This window comes from Trypanosoma equiperdum, assembly GCF_001457755.1.
Source record: "Trypanosoma equiperdum strain OVI genome assembly, contig: ctg_1675, whole genome shotgun sequence".
Lineage (NCBI taxonomy): Eukaryota > Euglenozoa > Kinetoplastea > Trypanosomatida > Trypanosomatidae > Trypanosoma > Trypanosoma equiperdum.
In genome coordinates, this window is record NW_027123699.1 from 24,904 (window position 1) to 44,991 (window position 20,088).

The 20,088-nt window shown below is 51.9% G+C and overlaps 5 protein-coding genes across 5 annotated transcripts; all 5 read right to left on the bottom strand.

The window, feature by feature from the left end:
• Positions 1-727: 727 nt before the first annotated feature.
• On the bottom strand, positions 728-6,388 carry TEOVI_000839500 (uncharacterized protein; the record flags this gene model as incomplete). The annotated part of the gene is made up of 1 exon (XM_067222683.1): positions 728-6,388. One exon carries the CDS (start codon positions 6,386-6,388, stop codon positions 728-730), a length of 5,661 nt encoding a protein of 1,886 aa, XP_067078784.1.
• A 794-nt stretch (positions 6,389-7,182) lies between these two features.
• TEOVI_000839600 (protein of unknown function (DUF4456), putative) lies at positions 7,183-12,489 on the bottom strand (the record flags this gene model as incomplete). The annotated part of the gene is made up of 1 exon (XM_067222684.1): positions 7,183-12,489. One exon carries the CDS (start codon positions 12,487-12,489, stop codon positions 7,183-7,185), a length of 5,307 nt encoding a protein of 1,768 aa, XP_067078785.1.
• Positions 12,490-13,049: 560 nt separating this feature from the next.
• Positions 13,050-15,197, bottom strand: TEOVI_000839700 (cell division cycle protein, putative; the record flags this gene model as incomplete). The annotated part of the gene is made up of 1 exon (XM_067222685.1): positions 13,050-15,197. The coding sequence occupies one exon, from the start codon at positions 15,195-15,197 to the stop codon at positions 13,050-13,052; it is 2,148 nt and encodes a 715-aa protein (XP_067078786.1).
• A 918-nt stretch (positions 15,198-16,115) lies between these two features.
• TEOVI_000839800 (TBC1 domain family member 20/GTPase, putative) lies at positions 16,116-17,717 on the bottom strand (the record flags this gene model as incomplete). Its single annotated transcript, XM_067222686.1, has 1 exon — positions 16,116-17,717. The coding sequence occupies one exon, from the start codon at positions 17,715-17,717 to the stop codon at positions 16,116-16,118; it is 1,602 nt and encodes a 533-aa protein (XP_067078787.1).
• Positions 17,718-18,695: 978 nt separating this feature from the next.
• TEOVI_000839900 (Suppressor of G2 allele of SKP1, putative) lies at positions 18,696-19,361 on the bottom strand (the record flags this gene model as incomplete). Its single annotated transcript, XM_067222687.1, has 1 exon — positions 18,696-19,361. The coding sequence occupies one exon, from the start codon at positions 19,359-19,361 to the stop codon at positions 18,696-18,698; it is 666 nt and encodes a 221-aa protein (XP_067078788.1).
• Positions 19,362-20,088: the final 727 nt, after the last annotated feature.

Below are 20,088 nucleotides of genomic sequence, written 5' to 3' on the forward strand. Positions count from 1 at the left end.
AGACTGTGTGATGCTACTCCCCTCTCTAACCGTGCTCAGAGACCTTAGAAAGATACATAAACAGAAGGGAATGAAAGATGGTGCCAGCAAGGAAGATGTGCAAACACAAACTCACGGCCATACACGTGTGTATGTATGTGAGGGCTGGCTTATCGAAGTTCACAGCACTTTTCTTTGGCCTGCTTGTTTATGATATCAAAAAAGAAGTACGCACACCTATGCACGCAACCAACATACACGTATATAGACGCACACATTCACATGTGTGCACGTTAAGACATGATGTGCATGAGAGGTGCAGTTGACCCTATCATACCCTTGCTTCCTCCCTTATCTTAGCAAACAATCAGTAGCCGCCTTTCTTTGTGATGCGAGTGAGAAGAAGCGCGGTGGTGAAGACTAATTATCTTTTTAGAGAGAATTTCCTACGCGATACACATAAATCTACACACTCTCACCTGTTTTCTTACCTCTCCACCAATATTCACAGCTATAAACAGGTAGTTTGTTAACAATGATTTTCGTTTACTCGCAAAGCATGCACCCAGAAAGCCCATTTCTGCGGTCAAGCATGCTGACCAAAGGAGGATAAAATAAATACACACGCACAAAGGTAGCATAAGTCGGAATAAAGCAATACGTAAAAATTGAGTGAACGGGTGCGCACGGGGCCGTTACCGTATTTGCAGGATTGGGCTAAGGAGCCCAATGTGGGATATTATCGGGGCTACGTGAATGACGAGAGGTTAATCGTTAGGCGTTGCGGAGCCGCCGCGGTTGTGGTTTGCGCCCCCGGCCCACATTGAGTGGCGCCGCCCCGTAACTGCATGAGCTCCCGCAGCGTACCCGCGTCCCCCTCATGCAACGACTGGATGACAGTCCTCAGCTCATTCGCGTAGTTCTTCATGATATGGTCCGTTAAGGCCGAGCAAGCTTTCGGATATCGTGAGTAGGCTTCCCTCGGACCGCCGTGCATGTGCGACAGGGAAATTAAACTTCGCACAAAGAAAGCCACACGTTTATTTGTGTCGTCACCGTAAGGCTGCGTTTGTTTGTACAACCCCTCCATTTCCTTCTCCTGCGGCTCCGCTGCGTCAATACTTGCCAGAAGCATATCCTCCACGCAAGGTCTCCACTGCTGCTGCAGCTCCGCACGCTTCGCGGCCGTACACACGGACAGAAATACACCACAAACCCGAGTGGAACAGCTCAGTTGGGGGCGCAAGTATTCGATCAGTAGCTTCGGGTCCCTTGACTGCGCGAATGCCTCCGCAATGCGTGCGAGTACAGTTGGGGAGATGTTCGGGGTCTCCAACATTTTCAGCCTCTGCTGGCTTTCCTCACAGCACAATAGTAGTAGGAAAGCGCATACACTGGATTGGGCCATATCACGCAACTCCTCTACGGGGAACCTCTGGCATAAATGCATAGATAGTGCAGCCGCCCTTCCTTCACTACGCAGCAGCACGTTGACGTCGAGTTGGCGCAACACTTCAACGACGCAGTCCACACTACAGTCACTATGTACCACAAGGGTAAGGGGCGCAAGCGATAAATTCAACACACGATGAGTCTCGGCCGTCAGCATAGAGATCAGCCGCTCTACTTGACTTCGGCGCTTTTCACGCACTTCGTCTCGCCCCTCTGTAGGCATGAAGGCACTATTTCCGCGGCTGCTCTGTATGAGCGATGCCGCCGCTGCAGAGATTTCTATCAATTCCTCCATCTTTTCCTCTTCTTTCATGCCAACTTCCTTCAACAGCACTGTTGGGAGCAGTGCAAGGACGGTGTCCACTAACGTTTCACAGTGGGGTGGGGACAGCAGCGGCACCAAGGTGCGTAGCTGTTGAAGAGAGACGCCGCTGAGCACGGGCCGGGGTACCACTGTTTCCTCTATCTTTATTGCCAAAAGTATAACAATCAAGTACCCCGCAGCGTGGCTTACGGTGGAGTCAATGTCCTGCGATGTGTTGCGGAGTTGAAGGAGCAATTCCAGTGCGACTGCTGGTGTGACATACGTACAGGAATCCAGCGGCGTGGGAACCATTCCATGTGGTGGTTCGTATCCGTGTGCAAGTGTTATAGCAGAGACAATCTGATTGCATAGGAGTGCTATCACTGCCTGAGCGTTGGGCGACGCGAGCGTATCGTGGGCTCGTTGTAATGTTTGCGGCCAACGGGCAGGTTGTGTTTTGGAAGAATCATTACAAGAAGATGCAACTGCTGAACACCTTGCGATGGCGGCAGCCACTCGCCCACTGCAGCCATGGCTTACCTCGGCGTGACTTACATCAAGCTGCCCCAACTGTGAAAAGAGCTGGGTGAGAGCCGAGACAACGCGGCGGGCACTTGTGTCGTCCGAAATGTTACTGGCAAAAAATTCTTCTGCGAGGGCGCTGCCTACTCCACTGTAGTACACGCACCGTTCTATAACATGAACCATCCCGTTGATCAGCAGAACCTTCCATGGCTGTAGCAGCGGCGTCGATATATCTTTCATGCTGTAACCGTACTTCCTGAGCAGCAGATATAGAGCATCCGCAGCCGGTCGGACGAGACACGGCGACACCTCTGCAAGTGCTACAGCAGAAAAAAGCAGCTGAAGAAACTGCGGGAGAGTGTCATCGTTCAACTCAACGCGTTGATGCTCCTCGTTCAGAACTTGCAGTAAGACGTTCAGCACAGCTGCCTTCGACTGTGGCTCGCTCGACACCGTTCGCAGCTCGAGTGCCGGCGCAGCCTTCGCAAGTGAAACGCCCTTTGTTTCAATGTCGTAGTCGTCCATGTCCATGTCGCCACGATTCGGCCTCTCATCCTCCTCTCCGGCGGTCCCATATAACTGAGAGGGCTTTCCTCGTATGATCAGATTCAGCGAATGTAGGCACGCAGCCCTCTCACGGGGCTCCCTCCACGCTTGGTTTACGATAACTCCCATCGCTTTTGTCCACGCACGACGACTCTCCATCGTCGTGGCTCCGTCGATGCGTTCAGCCATCCTCAATAGCCACTGCGACATCAGGCTGCTCGGTTTTAACACTCTGCCGGCCGATACAGTTACGCCTGCTGCCGCACACGAGACTGCATCACTCAGGTATCCCGTGTTGCCGAGGGCCTGCAGCACAATCTTTTGGAGCACAGCTATATCCACGGCAAGTCTGTGTCCAACTCCGTGATGAGCAGAAGGAGTTGAAGCAACCGGATGAGCCGGCAACTGTTTGATGTCTTCCACCACCTCCCGCACGGTTTCCACCACAGCTGCTGCCGCTTTCTCAGACATCACGATCGGAAACGCGCTGCCGTACGTAATAATACTATTATTTTTTTGATTAATGACATCAGCGGTTGCCGTGGTGCTTGTAACTGCAGCGACGGCTGCACATGAAACGACGCTGGAGGCAAAGACGCTCATAACGGATCCATCGTGAACGCTTTTGTGAAGTGAGAGACGTGTCACGAGTTCAAGCAGCAACACCGTGACGATGGGACGCATCGGTGCCAGTGCCGTCTGCCGTTGCGGCTCCTGGTACAACAAAAGTTGGGGAGCAAGAGATGTTCGAATGACGGTCTCCACCAATGGCCTTTGGTGTGCTGAAAGATGGATCAAAGATATGAGCACAGACGCGGCAACCACGGCCCCTTCCCCATCACCGCGCAAACCATACTGACTAAGCATCCGCGCTATAAACGATATTGCCATCCCTGAAGTAGTTATTTTATTAGTGCCATCCGCACCAGCTCCGTTGGGACAGCCGTGCATCAGGCCAAGCGCAATCAATGCGCCGCTAATGCGGCAGGAACTCAAATTAACTTGATTCACAACAGAAGAAGTAAAAGTGTCCACGCCACCCGAGGCTAACGCAAGCCTTGCCATTATCTGAGCTGACAGAAGCCGCAGAGCCCAAACCTCGTGCCCCAGCCAGTGGGTCGAAATGAATTCAAGCCATTCTCCACCATTGTCCTCAGCCACAATAGTAGCCGCTTCGTTTCCACCAGGGAGATTCGAGCTAGTGGGCGCTGTGACTGCGTTAAGACAACACAAAACGTTCCATGCTTGCACGGTGGGGTCCTCAGCCTTTATTTGACGCCAGTGACGCATACTCACCAGCACAGACCGTAGCAAGCAGCCACTCTGGGTTCCGGCATTGCATGTGGCAGCCGATGCTGCCGCTATCAGCTGTACAGCACAGCGCGTAACAGTAGAGGTTAAGGCTTGTTTCGGTGTAGGCCTCATGCATTGTCGATCGTCAAGGCACCAGACAGCAGCCAGGCATGGGAGCAACTCCACATTATGTAGTTTTACGATACTTACAGCACTACCATTAGCACCATCACTGGTTCCACACTTCTCGGCCTCTTCTTCGTCCCATGCGCACGGCACACCGAGACGCACAGCCTCCCCCATATCGTCCAAAGCAAGTGTAACTGCCCGGCGCTTGCCAGCGTCGTCATGACATGTACCCCACGGCAGGCGGCTCAGCAATCTGTACACGGCGCCCCTTACGCGCGGAACAGCAACAGGTACAATCGGGTCGTCAAGTGTTTCTAGCAGCGCCACGACAAGTTTAACCTCCGTATCCCCAGGTTCTATTAGCGGGAGCAATTCACAGGCGGCGACTGTGGCACGCGCGTGGGCCGAAGCGATGGCTCTCACTTCGCCTGCTGTTGGTGCACTGCTCACGAGAGCGCCCAGGAACACACGTAGAGAGGAACGTACGCTCGTAGTGATAGTAGGTGGCAGGGACTGCCGCTGGTGGACTAAGAGTAACCTTGAAAGCTTACAGAAATACTCCACGCACCAATGAAAGATGTCTGCGAGTGCGTCATGAGAATCATCCACACTGAGGCGGGCGACGGCTGCAAGCGTCACACCAGTCATGCAAGGCTTCTGCAACACGGCCGCAGGTAATTCAAGTAGTGCTTGTACGTGCATGGTGAAGAGAGGCATCATCGACAAGTACGCGTCAACCCCCGTGGGGGGATTATTGCTGCAGCACGTTGCGAATATGTGTCGGAGCAGTGCACGCCGGCACCACTCGTTGCGCTCCACGACGCACTTCATAACTTCACTCGTTGCTTTCTTGATATCCTTGTTCCGGGTGACCTGCTTCAGGAGTTTCTCCCAAAGGTTTGCCGCATATTCATCAAGCTCCACAACCGTTGAAACAACACCTTTAAGGCACAACAGGGCAGTGTACGCCACTGTCTCACTGCTATCTGTGTCTAAGAAAGGGATAAGATGCCGCAAAATGGCGCTACGAAAGGTGTCTGAGCGCGCCGTTTTGGCCCAGTGCAGTAGGGCACCTGCGACAATATCCGGCATGTTCGACGTCCCATCTTGGGGGTCTGCTGCCAGGAGCCACTCGAAGATGCAGTGAATTGCCTTTTCCACTGAATTTGCACTAGTTGGACCAAGGATCGCCAATAACTCACCCACAGCCGTTGACAGAACGCGTTTTGAGCTTGGATTTATTTTGGCGGGATCAAACAGAAGCTTCATGATGCGCACCGATCCCTTGGCCATCGAGGAACCGAAGTGAGACCATCCACCCGGCCGTTGTGAGGCGGCAAGCAGCCGTCCAATGGAAAATCCAAGTTCATTCTCCAGCGCAGCAGAGGCGTTACCACTCACAGCCAGCGAAAAAAGCAATTCAATGAAATCGTTTATATAGTTCGCCTCAGGTTCAGCCCCTGTTTGAAGAATCGTCCCCATGGCTCGAACGCCAGTCTCACAAACAGCGGGCACATTACATGTGATCGCCTTGCGAAGGTATTCCAACCATGGCCACGTAATATAGGCCTTCTTTGGACCACTGGAGGTCAGAGCTGATGCTGCAAGCAAAGGAACAAGTTGTAATGCCGCCACCCGTGACAAAATTCCCGGAGTACTCGCAGGGCTAGGAAGCTGACCCCGAGGAGCACACTCGATGTGTATTTGCCGTCGCCGTAGAATTACCCCTAGGAAAGTCAGGACACTTGCCAAAGCTGCATCGCTCCCTGGCGCTGTGCGGAGCTTCACCAGTCGTTGCGCACTTTCCCATAGGCGTTTTGCATGCGGCTGGGGGTCAATAATCGTTGATGAGGCACGCTGCAGTAGAGCATCGAGCACAGCAACCCAGGCCTGAAGCAGCACGCACGAAAGCGGCTCGCGCGCTGCACTTTGCAACGCAAGTTCCATTATGTCGGCCGCAGCAGATGTGGTGGATGGAGTGGGCTTCCATTCCTCTTCACCTGTGGAAAGTGCAAAGGACTCAAGTTTGTGAAGCGCATTTATGTAGGCAACACCACCCTCCATGTCAAGTGCCTTGCCATTCGCTCGTGCAGCGACACTGGCAAGTTCACTCACCAGTGTTGGAAGTGTGTCCATATTAACAGCTCCGTCACTTGTCATGGTGACAAGCCGAACTCGTGGGAATAAGGAAGAGGGGAAGGGTTTTGCGTATATATGTGCGTATGCGCCTATTAGGGATGTCCCAAAATATAAGGTGTAAACCTTAACTTTGGTTTGTTTGTATTTTTAACCAATACCTGTGCGCGCTAGTGGAAAAATACTAGTAATGACGAAAGTAAAGGTTGAACAAGGGGTAGGAATGAAGAAGAGTAAGAGGAGAGAGAACAACGTAAGCGTAAGCACTGAAGATAACCGTGGGTGAAAAAGCAGAGTGCACGTGGAGGAGTGTGAAGGGGGAAAACGGGGAAGGAATGAAGCCCTCACGAGTTCAGAGTGAGCAAATGTACATAAACCATGATCGTGAATAAAGGTGATAGGAGGTTGAGGGATGAGCGGTGTAGCGGACGCTAGAAGAATACATTGAGCATTTGAGTGGTGTCCCAATAGGCATTCAGTTGCCCTTGCCGCGTCACTGCAACAACGTTTTTCAAAGTAGCCAAGGTTAGGTCCCACACGCACCTATACCATATTATCCTGTTCGTTTTTGATCTTTCCCACTTATACCAACGCTAGCGGCATGAATGTCTGGGTGATGGCTGCTAGCACCGCAGCAAAAACATCATTTCCAAGGTGCACACAAACATTCACAGGAAAAGTTTGTAGGCACTGCTTCTTTCGCTACCCACTGCAGCCTACCGACTGGGCTAATGGCGATGTCGTCAACATGGTGGGTATTTCCCTTCTCCCCGTGCGTCAGTCCATTTTTTCTTTCTCTCACCCCTCGCTACATCGCGTCAGCGGGAAGAACCAAAAAGTGATGTTGAGCCACCCGATTTTCTGAAGCGCGCGAACGAGGCCTTCCACACCTTTGAACACATTTCCTCCTGCCCCGTCCACTTGCGGAATGCACCATTGATGACAGCGCCAGCTCCTACTGACCGCTGATTAAAGAGATCCACCGACCGCAGCGTAAGCTCCGCTGCCTCTTTGTGCAATTTAGTTCCCGGACCCACAATCGTAACTGAGACAGTCCCTTGACGTTCATTTTCGCTTAACCCCGTCGCCGACGTTGTTGATGGCGTCATAATTGCAGCTTGATTCGGTTTAGCTGATGTTCCAGCCGCCCCCTGGATGGCAATGGTAGTGGTGTCTGGCGACACGCGGACCCCACCCCCGGCTAGCTGCAGTTTCTGACTATCACCGGCAATAACGCAGTTATATTCCTTATCCGGAATTTGCAGCAGCGGCAGTGGCCCCTTGGTGGTGTCCTGAGGCTCTGATGACTTTCCAGCGGCGTCCGCATTGGCAGCACCCTTTCCTGCGTTGTGTGCATGCCGCGGCATTGTTTCCTGCAGCCTGCGCTCTCGCCTGGGCGTAGGCATCGTTAACTGCGCTTTGAGCTGCAAAAGTCGGCGCAGCCCCTTGTGTTTCGGCTCCTCGCTGGGGGGCTTCAGGTGCTGCGGTGTTACAATACCGCGCATTATTGCAAAGAAACTGTTGTTTACGCTGATGTTCCGCCCAGAATGCATGGAAGCCTCTTCATCCACTTCACGCTGTACAAGCACCCAGAAATTTTCGATGAGTCTTTGTGCTTCAGCCTGCCGCATGTTCTCAGCATCACGTATAGTATGCATTCTGGAAAAGTTCGCATTGGATGCAAGGGTTGTCCGCATGGAGCCTTCGTGTTTCCTGCGTAGTGCGTTGGACTTGTCGTGCAGCTTCAGAAAAACTTCCATTATAACTTTGACGCGCCGCTCAAGCGCTCGCGCAGAAACTTGGTACGTGGAGGCGACCAAATGAGCGGGCACCTTTTTCAGCACGGAGTTCAAGCGCTCAATCTGTTCCCGGTAGGTCCCAACTGCCTGCTTCACGTGCTGCTGCGAGCGCTGTTCCAAACCATCAAATTGCTGGTACAACACTAACAGGACGTCCTCTATCTCACCATTTGTCATTCCAGGAAGTCGTCGCAATAGCGGTGGTGGGAAGGAGGCAAAATGGGGCTCTAGCAGAGAGGTTGCCTGTGTCCTCATTTCGTCTTTCCATTCTTGCATCTGCACTGCTATGGGTTTCACTTCGGGTAGTTCCAGAGGCGGGTATTGCAATTCCGGCCCCTTCAAGGCTGAGGTATTTGCTCGTGACCTCCGCTGCGGTCGGGACACTGGCGGCGTTTGGTTGGGTGAGGGAGTGGCGTTTGAAGCCCGCGCCTCGTCTGTCCCCATTCCAGCTCGAGAGACCGACTGCGCTTCCACAAATCGATCTTGGGGTACATTAAAAAGCTCTATACCGTTCTGTAAACAATCGAGGAGTCGGCCGCGTGCGTACAGTCTGGTTCTCATCTTGTCAAGAAGCTTAAGGATACGCACCACTTCACTACCACGGACTTCACTTTGCAAATCTGCCACAGCAGCGGATAACAACCCGGGCAATTCTTGTTCCGCAGCCTTCGAATCCTCTACAAACTTTTCAACTTGGGCAACCTCACCCTCTTTCGGACTACTACTCCTGAATTCCTCCGCACTCGTTACACGGCTGCCCATGCTTGTGGGCTCTGTTTGATCGCCCCACTCCCCATTTAGTACACCTTTTAGCTTATTGGTAAATGCCGGTAGAGTGGGTTCTTCCGCGGTTAATTCTTCCAGTTCCTTTAGCATGGAGTCAATCTTTGCTTCCTTCGCCTCTGATTGAACGATTAGTGAGTGCACCTGCAACTTGAGTCGCGCGATAAGCTCCTGCAGTTGGGAGAATGTTTCCATTTCACCAATATTTTGTTGGAACGCGGCCATGTATCTGGCACGCGCCTCCTCCACGCGCTGTATTTGTATTTCTCTGCGTTCGGCAATGGTTTGTTTGACCCTTTCTATTTCATTGAGGGCTTCAAGCAGTAACTCGATCATTTCATTTGGTTTCTCCCCTTGTGCACCATCCGCTGCCTCATCCTCCGTTTTGTTCGCCTTTTCCTCCACCGCTTCCTTCGAAGCCGATTTCTTCCCTCCTTTCTTTTTCTTTGGACGATCGCCTCCCTTTTTCTGACCCTTAGCGTTTGCTTCTAGCTCAGCAAGCTCTGCCTCCTTCTTTGCATTCTCCGCTAGCGAGGCCAGACGGAGCTCTTCAATATCGGCGGGAAGGGTCACGGCGAAACTCCGGAGATATGAGCGGATCGACTGTTCTAGAGCGTCTCCCTGCTGAACAATACCGCCTATTGTGCGTGAATAGTGTGCTTCCCGCTGTTCCAGTGCTGTGCTAATGAGATTTGAAAAGATACGCTCCTGCCCTGTGAGCATTCCCACGGAGGTAGCAGCAGGTATCATACCCTGAAGTTTCTCCAACTCTGCGAACAGTTTAGCATCGGCCACTTCACTGTCGTCCTGCGAAAAGGGGTCTTGGCTGCCATCTTCAGTGTTAAGAGCCGCGCGGCACGACTCTAGCAACCGCTTGTGCATGTGCCTTATCCGCACGCCTTGCTTCCCAATCGAATCGATTGTGCACTGGAGCTCACGCACCCGCAATTCATATGTACCAGCTTGCAGTGCCGCTGGTCGTCGACGGTTGCGTCTTAGTGCCTCATTTGTCTCAGCATCGACCTCCAATTTTTTCTCGAGGCACTGCTTCCGAAGATACTCAGCGGTTGCCTGTCGCAGATGCACCGTCCAGTTAAGCACTTCGCGTCGAAGCATTTCACGCCATTCGTCCACAGCGGCGGTGGACAGTTGTGCCCTTTGCACGATAACTACGTTTCCAGAAGAGCCGGTGGCATTAGTGTCTTCAGACTGACCTCCTGGCTGACCTTCCTCGGCAATTAACTGCTCCTGAAGCACCCTATCCAACAACTGTCTATACGCCACCACGAACGCAGGTGATGTGGACGGCTGCGGTGCTGGAGGGGGTTCGCTGTCGGAATGTCCGTGTTGGCGCGCCGCCCGCATCGGCAAGCGTCTTTTATTTCCGGATAACTTTGTTGCCGACTGTTGATTGACTTTTGCCTTCTGACTTTTCGATGTCTTTCTGAGACGACCCTTTGGAGTTGATGTGCGGGAGTGGGGAGTCGACCTCTCAGAGCGCTCCCCGTGTCCGTCGCCCGGGCCATGCTCCACAAGGCGTGTGGCTGAGACAACAAGGTATAGCTCCCCGTCATCAGCAACAATGGTTGGGTAGTTGGGTTGCTCAGCCTCCTCCTCGGCCTCTTCCATTTCTTCGTAGAATTCCTCAAATGTTTTTGCCTCTTTGCCACGAGATTTTTTCGCCGCCGCCTCGGCCGCCGCCATTGCAGCGGCAATACGTTCTTCCTTCAAGCGTTGCGCCCGCGTGGATTCGCTCTCTAATCCCAGGAGTCGTAGCAACCCCTTACACTGCTGCTCCGTCACCGCCACGCCTTCACTTTCCAGTTGTTGTAGCGCCTCGACTGTGTTGCGGTGGAAGGTTCTGTGCGTCACATTAATGCGGTCTAAGATTTTCAGTCCCTCGACGAAGTATTTTTCTGCCGCCTGTGGCGTGGTGGCTATTTGCACATCCATTTGCGCACTTGTGAACTCTTCTTCTAAGTAGCGCAGGTTATCTTCGTGGTCCTTGCGTGCCTCATATAGCGTAACAAGCCGAGAGCGTGTGAAACCAACAGCCGCTTCTACTGTTTGCCCTAGTTTCTTCGTTGCGCCGTCAAACATTTGCAACACGCTGTGGGAATCTGTAAGAAGAATGCTTTCCAACGTGTTCTGGCACCTACAGAGTTCCTCGTCTACAGTGGTGACAAACCAATCGCTTTCTGCTTGGATAACCACCAGCAATGGCGTCAGAAGTGCCTCATTCGCGGCCATACACTTAGAAAGCCGCGGAGAGTTAAGTGTGGTAAATGGGATATAGATTGCATCCCGTTCCTGCAGCGATGCTGTTGCCCACGAGAGCGCTTCTCCTGTTTCTGGATCAGGCTCGTGGATCCAGCGCAGGACCTGCGCCAATTGTGTGTAGATCGCATTTGCCCCCTGGCGCAGCTGCTCTTCCGCCTCTTGCACCTCATTCATAACCAATACTCCCTGAGCGATGGCATGACGCACCAACACATTAGCTTTAACCCGCCACTCCACAGTTACGTCTTCAGGTGCAGACGGGACGAAAACGGGAGAGAAGAGCCCTCCGTCAAAGCCGCGCAGCCAACCGTCATGCATAGTGCCACCGCATGTTTGCCCACACTCGTTGGGCAGTGGGTCTCGGGCGCGCCTCAACGACTGCAAAATGCACCCGATGTTATTGAGGAACTCTACGCCGTCGCGGTGCATGTCAGCGATGAGCTTGCCCATGTGTTGCAGTAGACTTTCGCGGTATTTCGGCCGACGAAACGAATCTGTGTGCAGCAGCGTCGCGGCCCAAAGCGAACTGCTACGTTCCATGTTCTGTAGGGTGTTGTTGTACAGCAACGCCATCTGACGAGCATACACCCGCTGTTTCAGCAGCTCTCGGGATTGTAGCTGAAGAAGAAGCGTCTTATACGCTGCATGTGTTCTATAGAAACTTTCGTTGCTGCTGTGAATCACCCGCTGTGCCAGGACCTGTGACGCCGATACACTGGAATAACCAATTTTAGCCATAGAGAGTATAACATCGAAGAGGGCTTGCTGCAGCCACGTACGGCATCGTTCTTCACACTCTTGTAAACCCTCGTTACATCCGATAATGGTTTCCACCCTTTCCTGGTATGAGTAGCGTAAAGTCACTGCCATGCTAACAAGTCGGTACCGTTCTTCAGCCATACGTTTTTTGCTTTCCGCGAACCCTTCACCGGCACCGTGATAGCAGTCGATTAAGGGTTCCATTGTAGCTCCTTCAGTGGTAGGGGAGGTGGTGGCTTGCGCATAATCCCCTTCGTACTTTTGGAGGAACACCCGATGCGCCTCAGCACGTTGTAACTCCTGTTCTAACATTTTAGTACAGTTTTCGTGACTGTCGTGCAAGCTTTGCTTCAGCATCTCTAACTTCTGTTGCTGCTCCGTGTGAAGCTCGTTGCTAAATTTCTCTACATTTTCCTGAAAGGTGGCCAGTAATTGCTGTTGCCGAGCAGCTAGGCGCGTCTGCAGCCGTGACTCCTTCAAAGAATTCCTCTGAACTGCGGCCATCCTTGTAACTTACCTCAATCAAACTTCCTTTAAACGGACGATGCTAGTCAAATATATGTATACGCGCGTGCAGACCCACGAGAAAGAGCCCCACGAAGCCAAGCTGGTTTCCCCTCCACGTGCAATTCCCTTTGCTTTTTTCCAGTTTTTGTTTGCCCTTCCCAGCCCCGGCCTGGCTGCAGAGCACCTATTTCACCAATGAACTGGTGATACCACAACCTAAAGCATAAAAAAAAAAGAAAATTCGAAGTGAAGAACTTGCTAACATAAATGAGAAAACAAACGAGTCACATGTTATGCGGGATGCGCCAGCTTGTCCAGGCGGCGGTATGGTGTGTAAAAGTGCGTAATGCAGCAAGCCACAAGGCCAGCCGAGAACACAATAGGTCCGAACAATAGCGCCATACGCGTGGAGATCAATCGACAATAAGGAAAGTGTGATCGACATGGGCGATCAGGTGGACGCGGTTGAGGTCAAGGCGGCGCGATGACGTGTACTGGGCCAGTATGTGTATAGAACCACCAGGACGTAAGGAAGAGACTGGAACCAACTCGCAACACTACAGTGGAAGGACCTTTGTAAAACATTCTAGAAGGCGATCTTTCGCCCCTGGCACACCTTCAGGCTCCACTACGACACGCAGCAAAATATGCCGCACAAAGTCGTTGGCGTCCGCCACTGTCGCGCTCGGAGACCGGCCCAACCACCGCATCACATATGCATCAACATTAGCAATGAAGTCAGCAGTAATCGCCTCAGCTTCGTCGCACGCCTCCACAGCTTCAACCAGACGTCTCACAATGTGCTGTTGGAGGGCTTCTATGGTTGGAAGAGGCAAGGTAATGTGAAGGTCCAGCCGCCCGGGCCGACTTATGGCTGCATCCAGTGCCTCTGGGTTTGATGCGGCGGCAACGACAAAGACGAGAGGAACGTCACTTCCAGTGTGGCCCCCTCCGATACCGTCCATTTCCGTCAGCAGAGTACTGAGGCTGCGGTCCGCTGTGGTAGACACCTCCCCTGTCTCTCGTCCACGTGGTGGGGCGAGGCTATCGATATTATCAAGAAAGAGCGCCGTGGGTGAGGTCGCCCGAGCAGCTGCAAACAACGAGGCAATGTTCTTCTCCGTCCGCCCGACCTCCTTCTCGATCAGTGAAAGTCCGTCCACTAGGAGCACGTGCACCCGCGCACTCTTCAGTCGCCGTGCCAGCCGCGTCAGCAATGCCGTCTTCCCAGAACCCGGAGGACCATACACTACAAGCCCCTTTTGGGGTTGGACACCGCAGCGGCTGAGCAGCTTTCGCTGCTGCAGCGGCCACACCACCAACTCCTCCACCTCGCGGATGATATCGGACAAACCAACCAGCCCGCGATACTCATCGGGTACGTCGGTAACACTGTTCTTGGCGAAGGGCTCGTGCTTGCGGTGGAGGGCTGCTTCACGTTCCAGCAGCTGGAGGACCTCGTCCACTTTCATTGCCTGCAGCTCGGCGGCAGTCCGACCACTCAACGCTTCTGCAGCTCGTTCCAGAACACAGGGTGAGTAAGATCGCAAGTTATCAGCGTCATTGCAAGTAGTCCTAATAAAACGCAGCCGCTCTGGCAATGTGGGGTGCGCCAAATTCACTAGGCGTTGTCCCAGACGAGCGAGCAGTGCGGTTGGAATTGATTTCGTACTTTCAGCCGTTGCCAGTGTCACCACTATACGTCCTCCCCCCTCACCCACTCCGTGTTGCAGTTCATCCAATACCATGCACAACTGGTGTGTTACGAGCGCCACCAGTGAGTTGGCGGCGGAAACCAACAGGTCAATCCGATCAAGAGTTACGAGCAGGAGCACACCACACGGTTCAGCACCGTTAACGCGGTTTCCACTGTCATGATGCGCCTCGACCAATGGGGGAGTGAAGACTGCCTGGACTGTGGCTACGGCCTCCTGTTCGCTCAACAGGAGCAGCGCCGCAATGCTCATTTCCCGACGTTCCACCAAATGGGGACAACCACAAATGTCAACAACTGGGGGCACAAGTTCTAGCAGCCGGCGCACCGCATATGTTTTACCCACACCGTGTTCCCCGCTGAAGAGAACCGAACACACAGCGGGTCGCGGAGAGCACTTAAGCCGGTGCGTGATGTGCCGCAGCGCCACCCCAAGATACCGATCGCCAAATAAGCTATGATAATTACCGGGACGATTTGCAAAGCCATTGTCATGATTTCTGTGACCGCCGTGGTGCTCTCCGCACGTGGCATCATTCTCTTCTTCACCCTCGTCTAACTGCAGGAATTCTTGAAGCTGGTGAAACGGCACACCTGCTGTCAGTGGGGCTGCTGTGACCCTCACTCTGTCATCATTCACAAATTCGCGGAGAGTCGAAACATCCAATACGCATTGTTTACTTCCTTCAGTAAGCCCTCCCTCAACTTTGAAAGCAACTGTTATCTCCATACCACTGAATGGATCATACACCTGAAGGCACGGCGGAGAGGAGGAGCAGTTCATGAGGGGGCGGCCACCAAGTACGACGCTCTTTCCCAACCGAGATAGGGATACAAACTGTTTCCCCGCTCCAATAGACACTCCACCATCAGTGATAGCCGAGAAAAATGTTCTTTTGGGGTCGAGTGGGTGCCGATGCAGTTCTGCGGCCGGTGGCCACCATGCTATTTGTGCCCTTAGAATGAGAAACCCTGCACCACTGTATGCCATACAGTTCCGCTACCTCTCTTCTCTTCTCTCTTCCGCCGTGCTGGAACAAGTACACTCAGCTCCTTATCCAGCAGTGCTTTTCGCAGCACTTCACGCCCTTCCCTAACCCCTCTCACTCTTAGTGCGCCTGAGCCGGGGACTTTGAAGTGGCTTCAGACGGCGAGGAAAGGGGGATAGACTTGTGAAAACGGCATGGTAAATTGTTTGAAGGAGCGGAAAAGCATGTAGATGAAAGTTATGCATAAAAGCAAGGAGTTGATATGGATAGTACAACTGCGGAGCTGTGCTGAGGGCGGCGGGGGGGGAAAGTAGTTATATCAAGCACGATGGTATAGTTTCACTAAAGCGTTTACCGCCTTTCTGAAAGATATAGTGCGCACATTTTCATGGTACTGTAGGGGATGAGAAAGTGATTCACCATATCGTACCCTTCCCTTCCCCGGCTTGGGCACGGTCCTGGATAGGTACAACTATAAGCAAATGAACGAATGCAAGTATACTAAGCACTAATATGGGTATCCAATTACCACTGAAAACATCAATTTTTTTCTTTTTGCATTTACATTCTCCTCCTGTCTCCCTTGCCTTCTCTCCCTCGTCCACCTATGAAAGACGTACGTGATTTGCTTCAGAGCTTACGCGCATATAAAAGACCTATAGCAACGACACACAGTTATCTTACTGCGCGCACTTTTTTTTGTTTTTGTTCAACATCACCTCCTGTGATATAAGAAGCGAGTTCAGAGCACGCCGAGCAGGCAGAACAGAACGCCACCATCACCAGTACCGCTAACAACAAGAACAGCAGAAACAACAATAGTAATAATAGTAGCAATAAGCAGGTGGAGGGGAGGGGAGGGGAAATTTGAGGGAATGATATGACATGACGAAGTATGTGTGGGTGAGACCGAGTATACATCAAACTGTGAAAACTGAAGATCTTATGCTACATGACACTGTGTAAAGGTCAGTTATCCAATTCCCCAACAGTGTGACACCCCTTGAAGTCGACTCCCTATACCAAAAAGCAAATATTGCAATGATGCAGATGAATCCCGCATTTACCCAACGTCGTTCCAAAGAGAAGCGCAACCAACGCTTGCATTGGTGCCATTTCCCGCTGCTGTCTGATGTGGTTGAAACAGACACGATGTTACGCATGAAGCGTCCACGAACGTCATTCGCGTAACTTAGGTACTTTTCATGTAGCACGGTGGCGCGACGGATTATACTTTCAAGGTCTCTGGCCCTGTCGCGCCTCAGTACCTCCTTCGGTAACCTCACCAGTCTGGAGTAAACTTGCGCCATCACCAGCGTCTTATTTATTTCCTCAGCTGTAGCCGTTCCGTCGCTGTCGTCACAATCGCAGCAACTACTTTTAACTTCTTTGATTATACCAATAATTTGTTCCCTTTCGTGTAGCATGAGGGCCGCTGTAAAAAAGATGACAGTGTTCTCGTCTTCACTTGCCACCAGAAAGTCAAACAACCGGCTAAGAGCTTCAACATCGTCACACACGTGGGTGTACCATGTGATGAGCCATGGCATAGCGTAGTGCGACTCAGGTCCCACACTACAAGCCTCCAATTCTTCAGCGAGGATTTTCTCCTCCTTCACCACTATGGTATGCATGGCATACATCATTGACTGTGACCTTTCAAGCTGTTTGCAACTAAAGGAACGCCACTGTTGTACCAACAGTCTGCTGCATACGGCCACTATGTCAGCCTCCCTCGCTCCCTCCATCACGTACATAACAAACCCGACCATTTCGTGCAGTCCCTGGTAGTAGTGCCGCTCGGGGTTATTGGAGAGGATTTGTGCAAGGATGTTGCATAGCATCTTCCTTTTTTTCTCCCGCACAGTTTCATTGGGGTACAACTTCCAGAGAGAACGCTTTACATCGGCCACTATAACACGTGCGTGGCAGTTTGCTGGGAGATCCGCACCCCAACTGTCAGAAATTGTGCTACTTTCCTCTAAGGCATCAACCGGTTGTGCTGAATCTCCATACCCTTCTTCCACATGGTCCTTCGCATCAACATCTTCATCCACCGGCTTTTCTTTCCGCTTCGATACAACGGCACTGTCACCATGCGTTTCACTCAGTGACGAGCTGGATGTGTTAGTCGTCCCTGCTGGTGCTTCGCTTCGACTAACAGAATCATGGAGATCGCTTTTCATGCTACTTGCATTTCCGTTGCCACCCACTTCTGCGCGATTGCTGCCGCTGCTGTCACCATCATCAACATCATTGTTAAGTTTCGTGCCGCATCCTTTGTTGGCTGCGCTATCAAACTTGCTCAATGGGGATGTCGTTGCTTCTTTGGTATTTGACACACAGAGCAGTAACCAACCGCTAATACGCACGTCATTGTTGGCCAACCCTTCCCCGATGCAAATCCTGCGACATGCTTCCACCGATGAGGGACACCTCGGGGAAGAACCCATCCACTGCATCTCTTCTCCTCCCTGCTCTGTGGGATGCTGCCGCTTCTCTATTGCGGCGGACAGCACCATAAGCTTAGACAATTTCGAATGCAAAATAGTCTGCTCTTTTCGTATATATATATATGTATCCGTCTCCACCTCGCGAACTATTCCCTATCTTTCGCAAAGAAAAAAGGCACGGCAGGGCCCTCGGAGGAGGGGAGGGCGGGCAAGGCAGGCAAAGGAGAGGGACTAAAAGGGGCAGTGGAAAAGATAATGCACAAATAGGCAAAGTGAAAGAAGGAAGAGAGACATTTGAGACAGGGGAACGAGGAAAAAAAAAATGATACGGATCCTTATTGGCTGGTATTATGGAGACGTGTATGATATGATTCATGTGTCCACATTCAAATATAAACAAATATAACACCGAATAAACCACAGCTAAGAGAAGACGACCCCCCTCGGAGCGGATCGTCGTAACGGCGCATTTTCTATCCTTCTATCTGATGGCGTGTGTATGAGGCTTAGTGGGTGAGAAGAGAACAGAGAAAATGCAAGTCCAATTCGTGCACATGGAGTGTGAAATTAAGTTTGCGAGACAGTGGAAAAGGTGGTGACACAGCGATAGTGAGGGACTTCCAAGTATGATAAAGTATGGACTAACTGGCAGTGCCAGTTGTAATAATAGTAGTGAATATAATAATAATAAGTGTGGCAACTTGCGTCCATGGGAAACGGTCCCAATAAGCTTATCCTCTGGAACATTGGAGTACACCTGATGATGCTGATAGTTCACGCGTGGCGCCAATTTCCTTGAGAGTGTTCCTGCAATCCCTTTCCCTTTCGCCATGTCCCTGATCCCCCGTTATCGTTTTGCCACCACACCCAACTGATGTCTGTTCTCTGTTTTCTACCCCCCTTTTGCCTTTGCAATTAACCTGATGGCGGAGGGCGGAGGGTGGAGGGTGGAGGGTTGTGGGTTGGGGAAAGAGGGATGCATTTGCACATTTACTTTGAATCCTTCCCGTCGTCGCTCGCTTTCATTAGCCTCCTCCTGCATTCTGTTTAGCCTTCGTACTTCTTTTCTTCCATTCCGGTGGGTGGTTCTGTGGTTACGTGCCGGTTTCCAACGTCAGCCCAGTTCGTGGAAAGCACCGTGCCGTTGCTTTCCACGAAGGACTTCATCATGGCCCGGCGCTGCTCGTCTGTGCCGTTGCCGTAAATCTTCTGGAAGAGCGCGTTCAGTGCTTGGTCCCCTTCTGGTTTTTCATCATCGTCATCAAGTTTTACAGCACTCCAGTCGCGGCCGCGGCTGTTCGGATACGGCAAGTCCTTTGCGGTGGCTGGCAGACCAGCAATGGTGGAGGTTGTTGGGGTTCCTCCTGAGGTGCTGGGCAAAACCACGTCGTCTTCCGGAGCTTCAAGTGTCGGCCATTGCTGTTCAACGGCCTTGCGGACTTGAACTTCCACCTTCATGCCACTGATATTAATAGTAGCGGACGCCTCCGCCAACGGGGCGTAGAAGCGCTCGACATTATACTGATATTCACGGCCGGAGGGGTCGAGGCGGATCGAAACGGTGAGTGACTGCTCAGTCACGTCTGCACGCACATCACCCCTTTGACGCTCCTTCACGTAGAAGGTGAACGTGACCTGCGAGGGGGTCTGGAACCATTCGCAGCGGACGTTGCCTTGGAAGGGTTTTGTTGTAGCGGCACTGGATGCGTCCATCTTTTAGATATTTTTGTGTATATATCTATATATACCCGTGCCTGTGCTTTTACAGCTTGTTTCTTGATGTACCTTTGCTTGCTTTAGCGCTTTCGCTTCGACTCTGGGGGGATATAATAAACCTTGTAATAACCGTCAACCACTTCACAAGCGTACTGGCAAGTTAAAGCGAACCTTCGCAGAAAGTGAGAAGGCGAGGTAAAAGGGAAGTAAGCAAGGGAACTTTTCGAAGAAAATTTGCCTTGTAGCGAGTGACACTGTAGAGCACTTGTAGTGGATTCTCCAGCAAAGAAAGAACCAACGGAGTTGCCCTCCTCCTTTTGTTTCTTTCATTGCCGGTGCTAATCAGCGGCCCAACAAGTAAACAGTTATAAAAAATGAAAATGAAAATGAAAGGAGGAAAGGAAAGAGTTACCAAGCAAGGAGAAAGGGTGTAAAATGTGCAGGGTACGTGAAACAAGAGCATTTGCCCATTGGAGTGAGTGAGATACCATGTGCAACCACGCCACTCCGATTGGTATACAGCTGCTGCTTCTACCGTCCCTTTCTTTCCCCTCTCTTTGGCCCCTAATTCCTTCCTTCATCCATATGACTATAGCGCCGAGACAAATTCCGTCACAGCCCCTGCGGTCGTAAGCGTGACACCGCTGATTCCACATCTGCAACCTCAGTTCTTGGAAAACTTCTTCCCCATCTTATCGGCGGCGGACTTGGAGACGACCTGCAG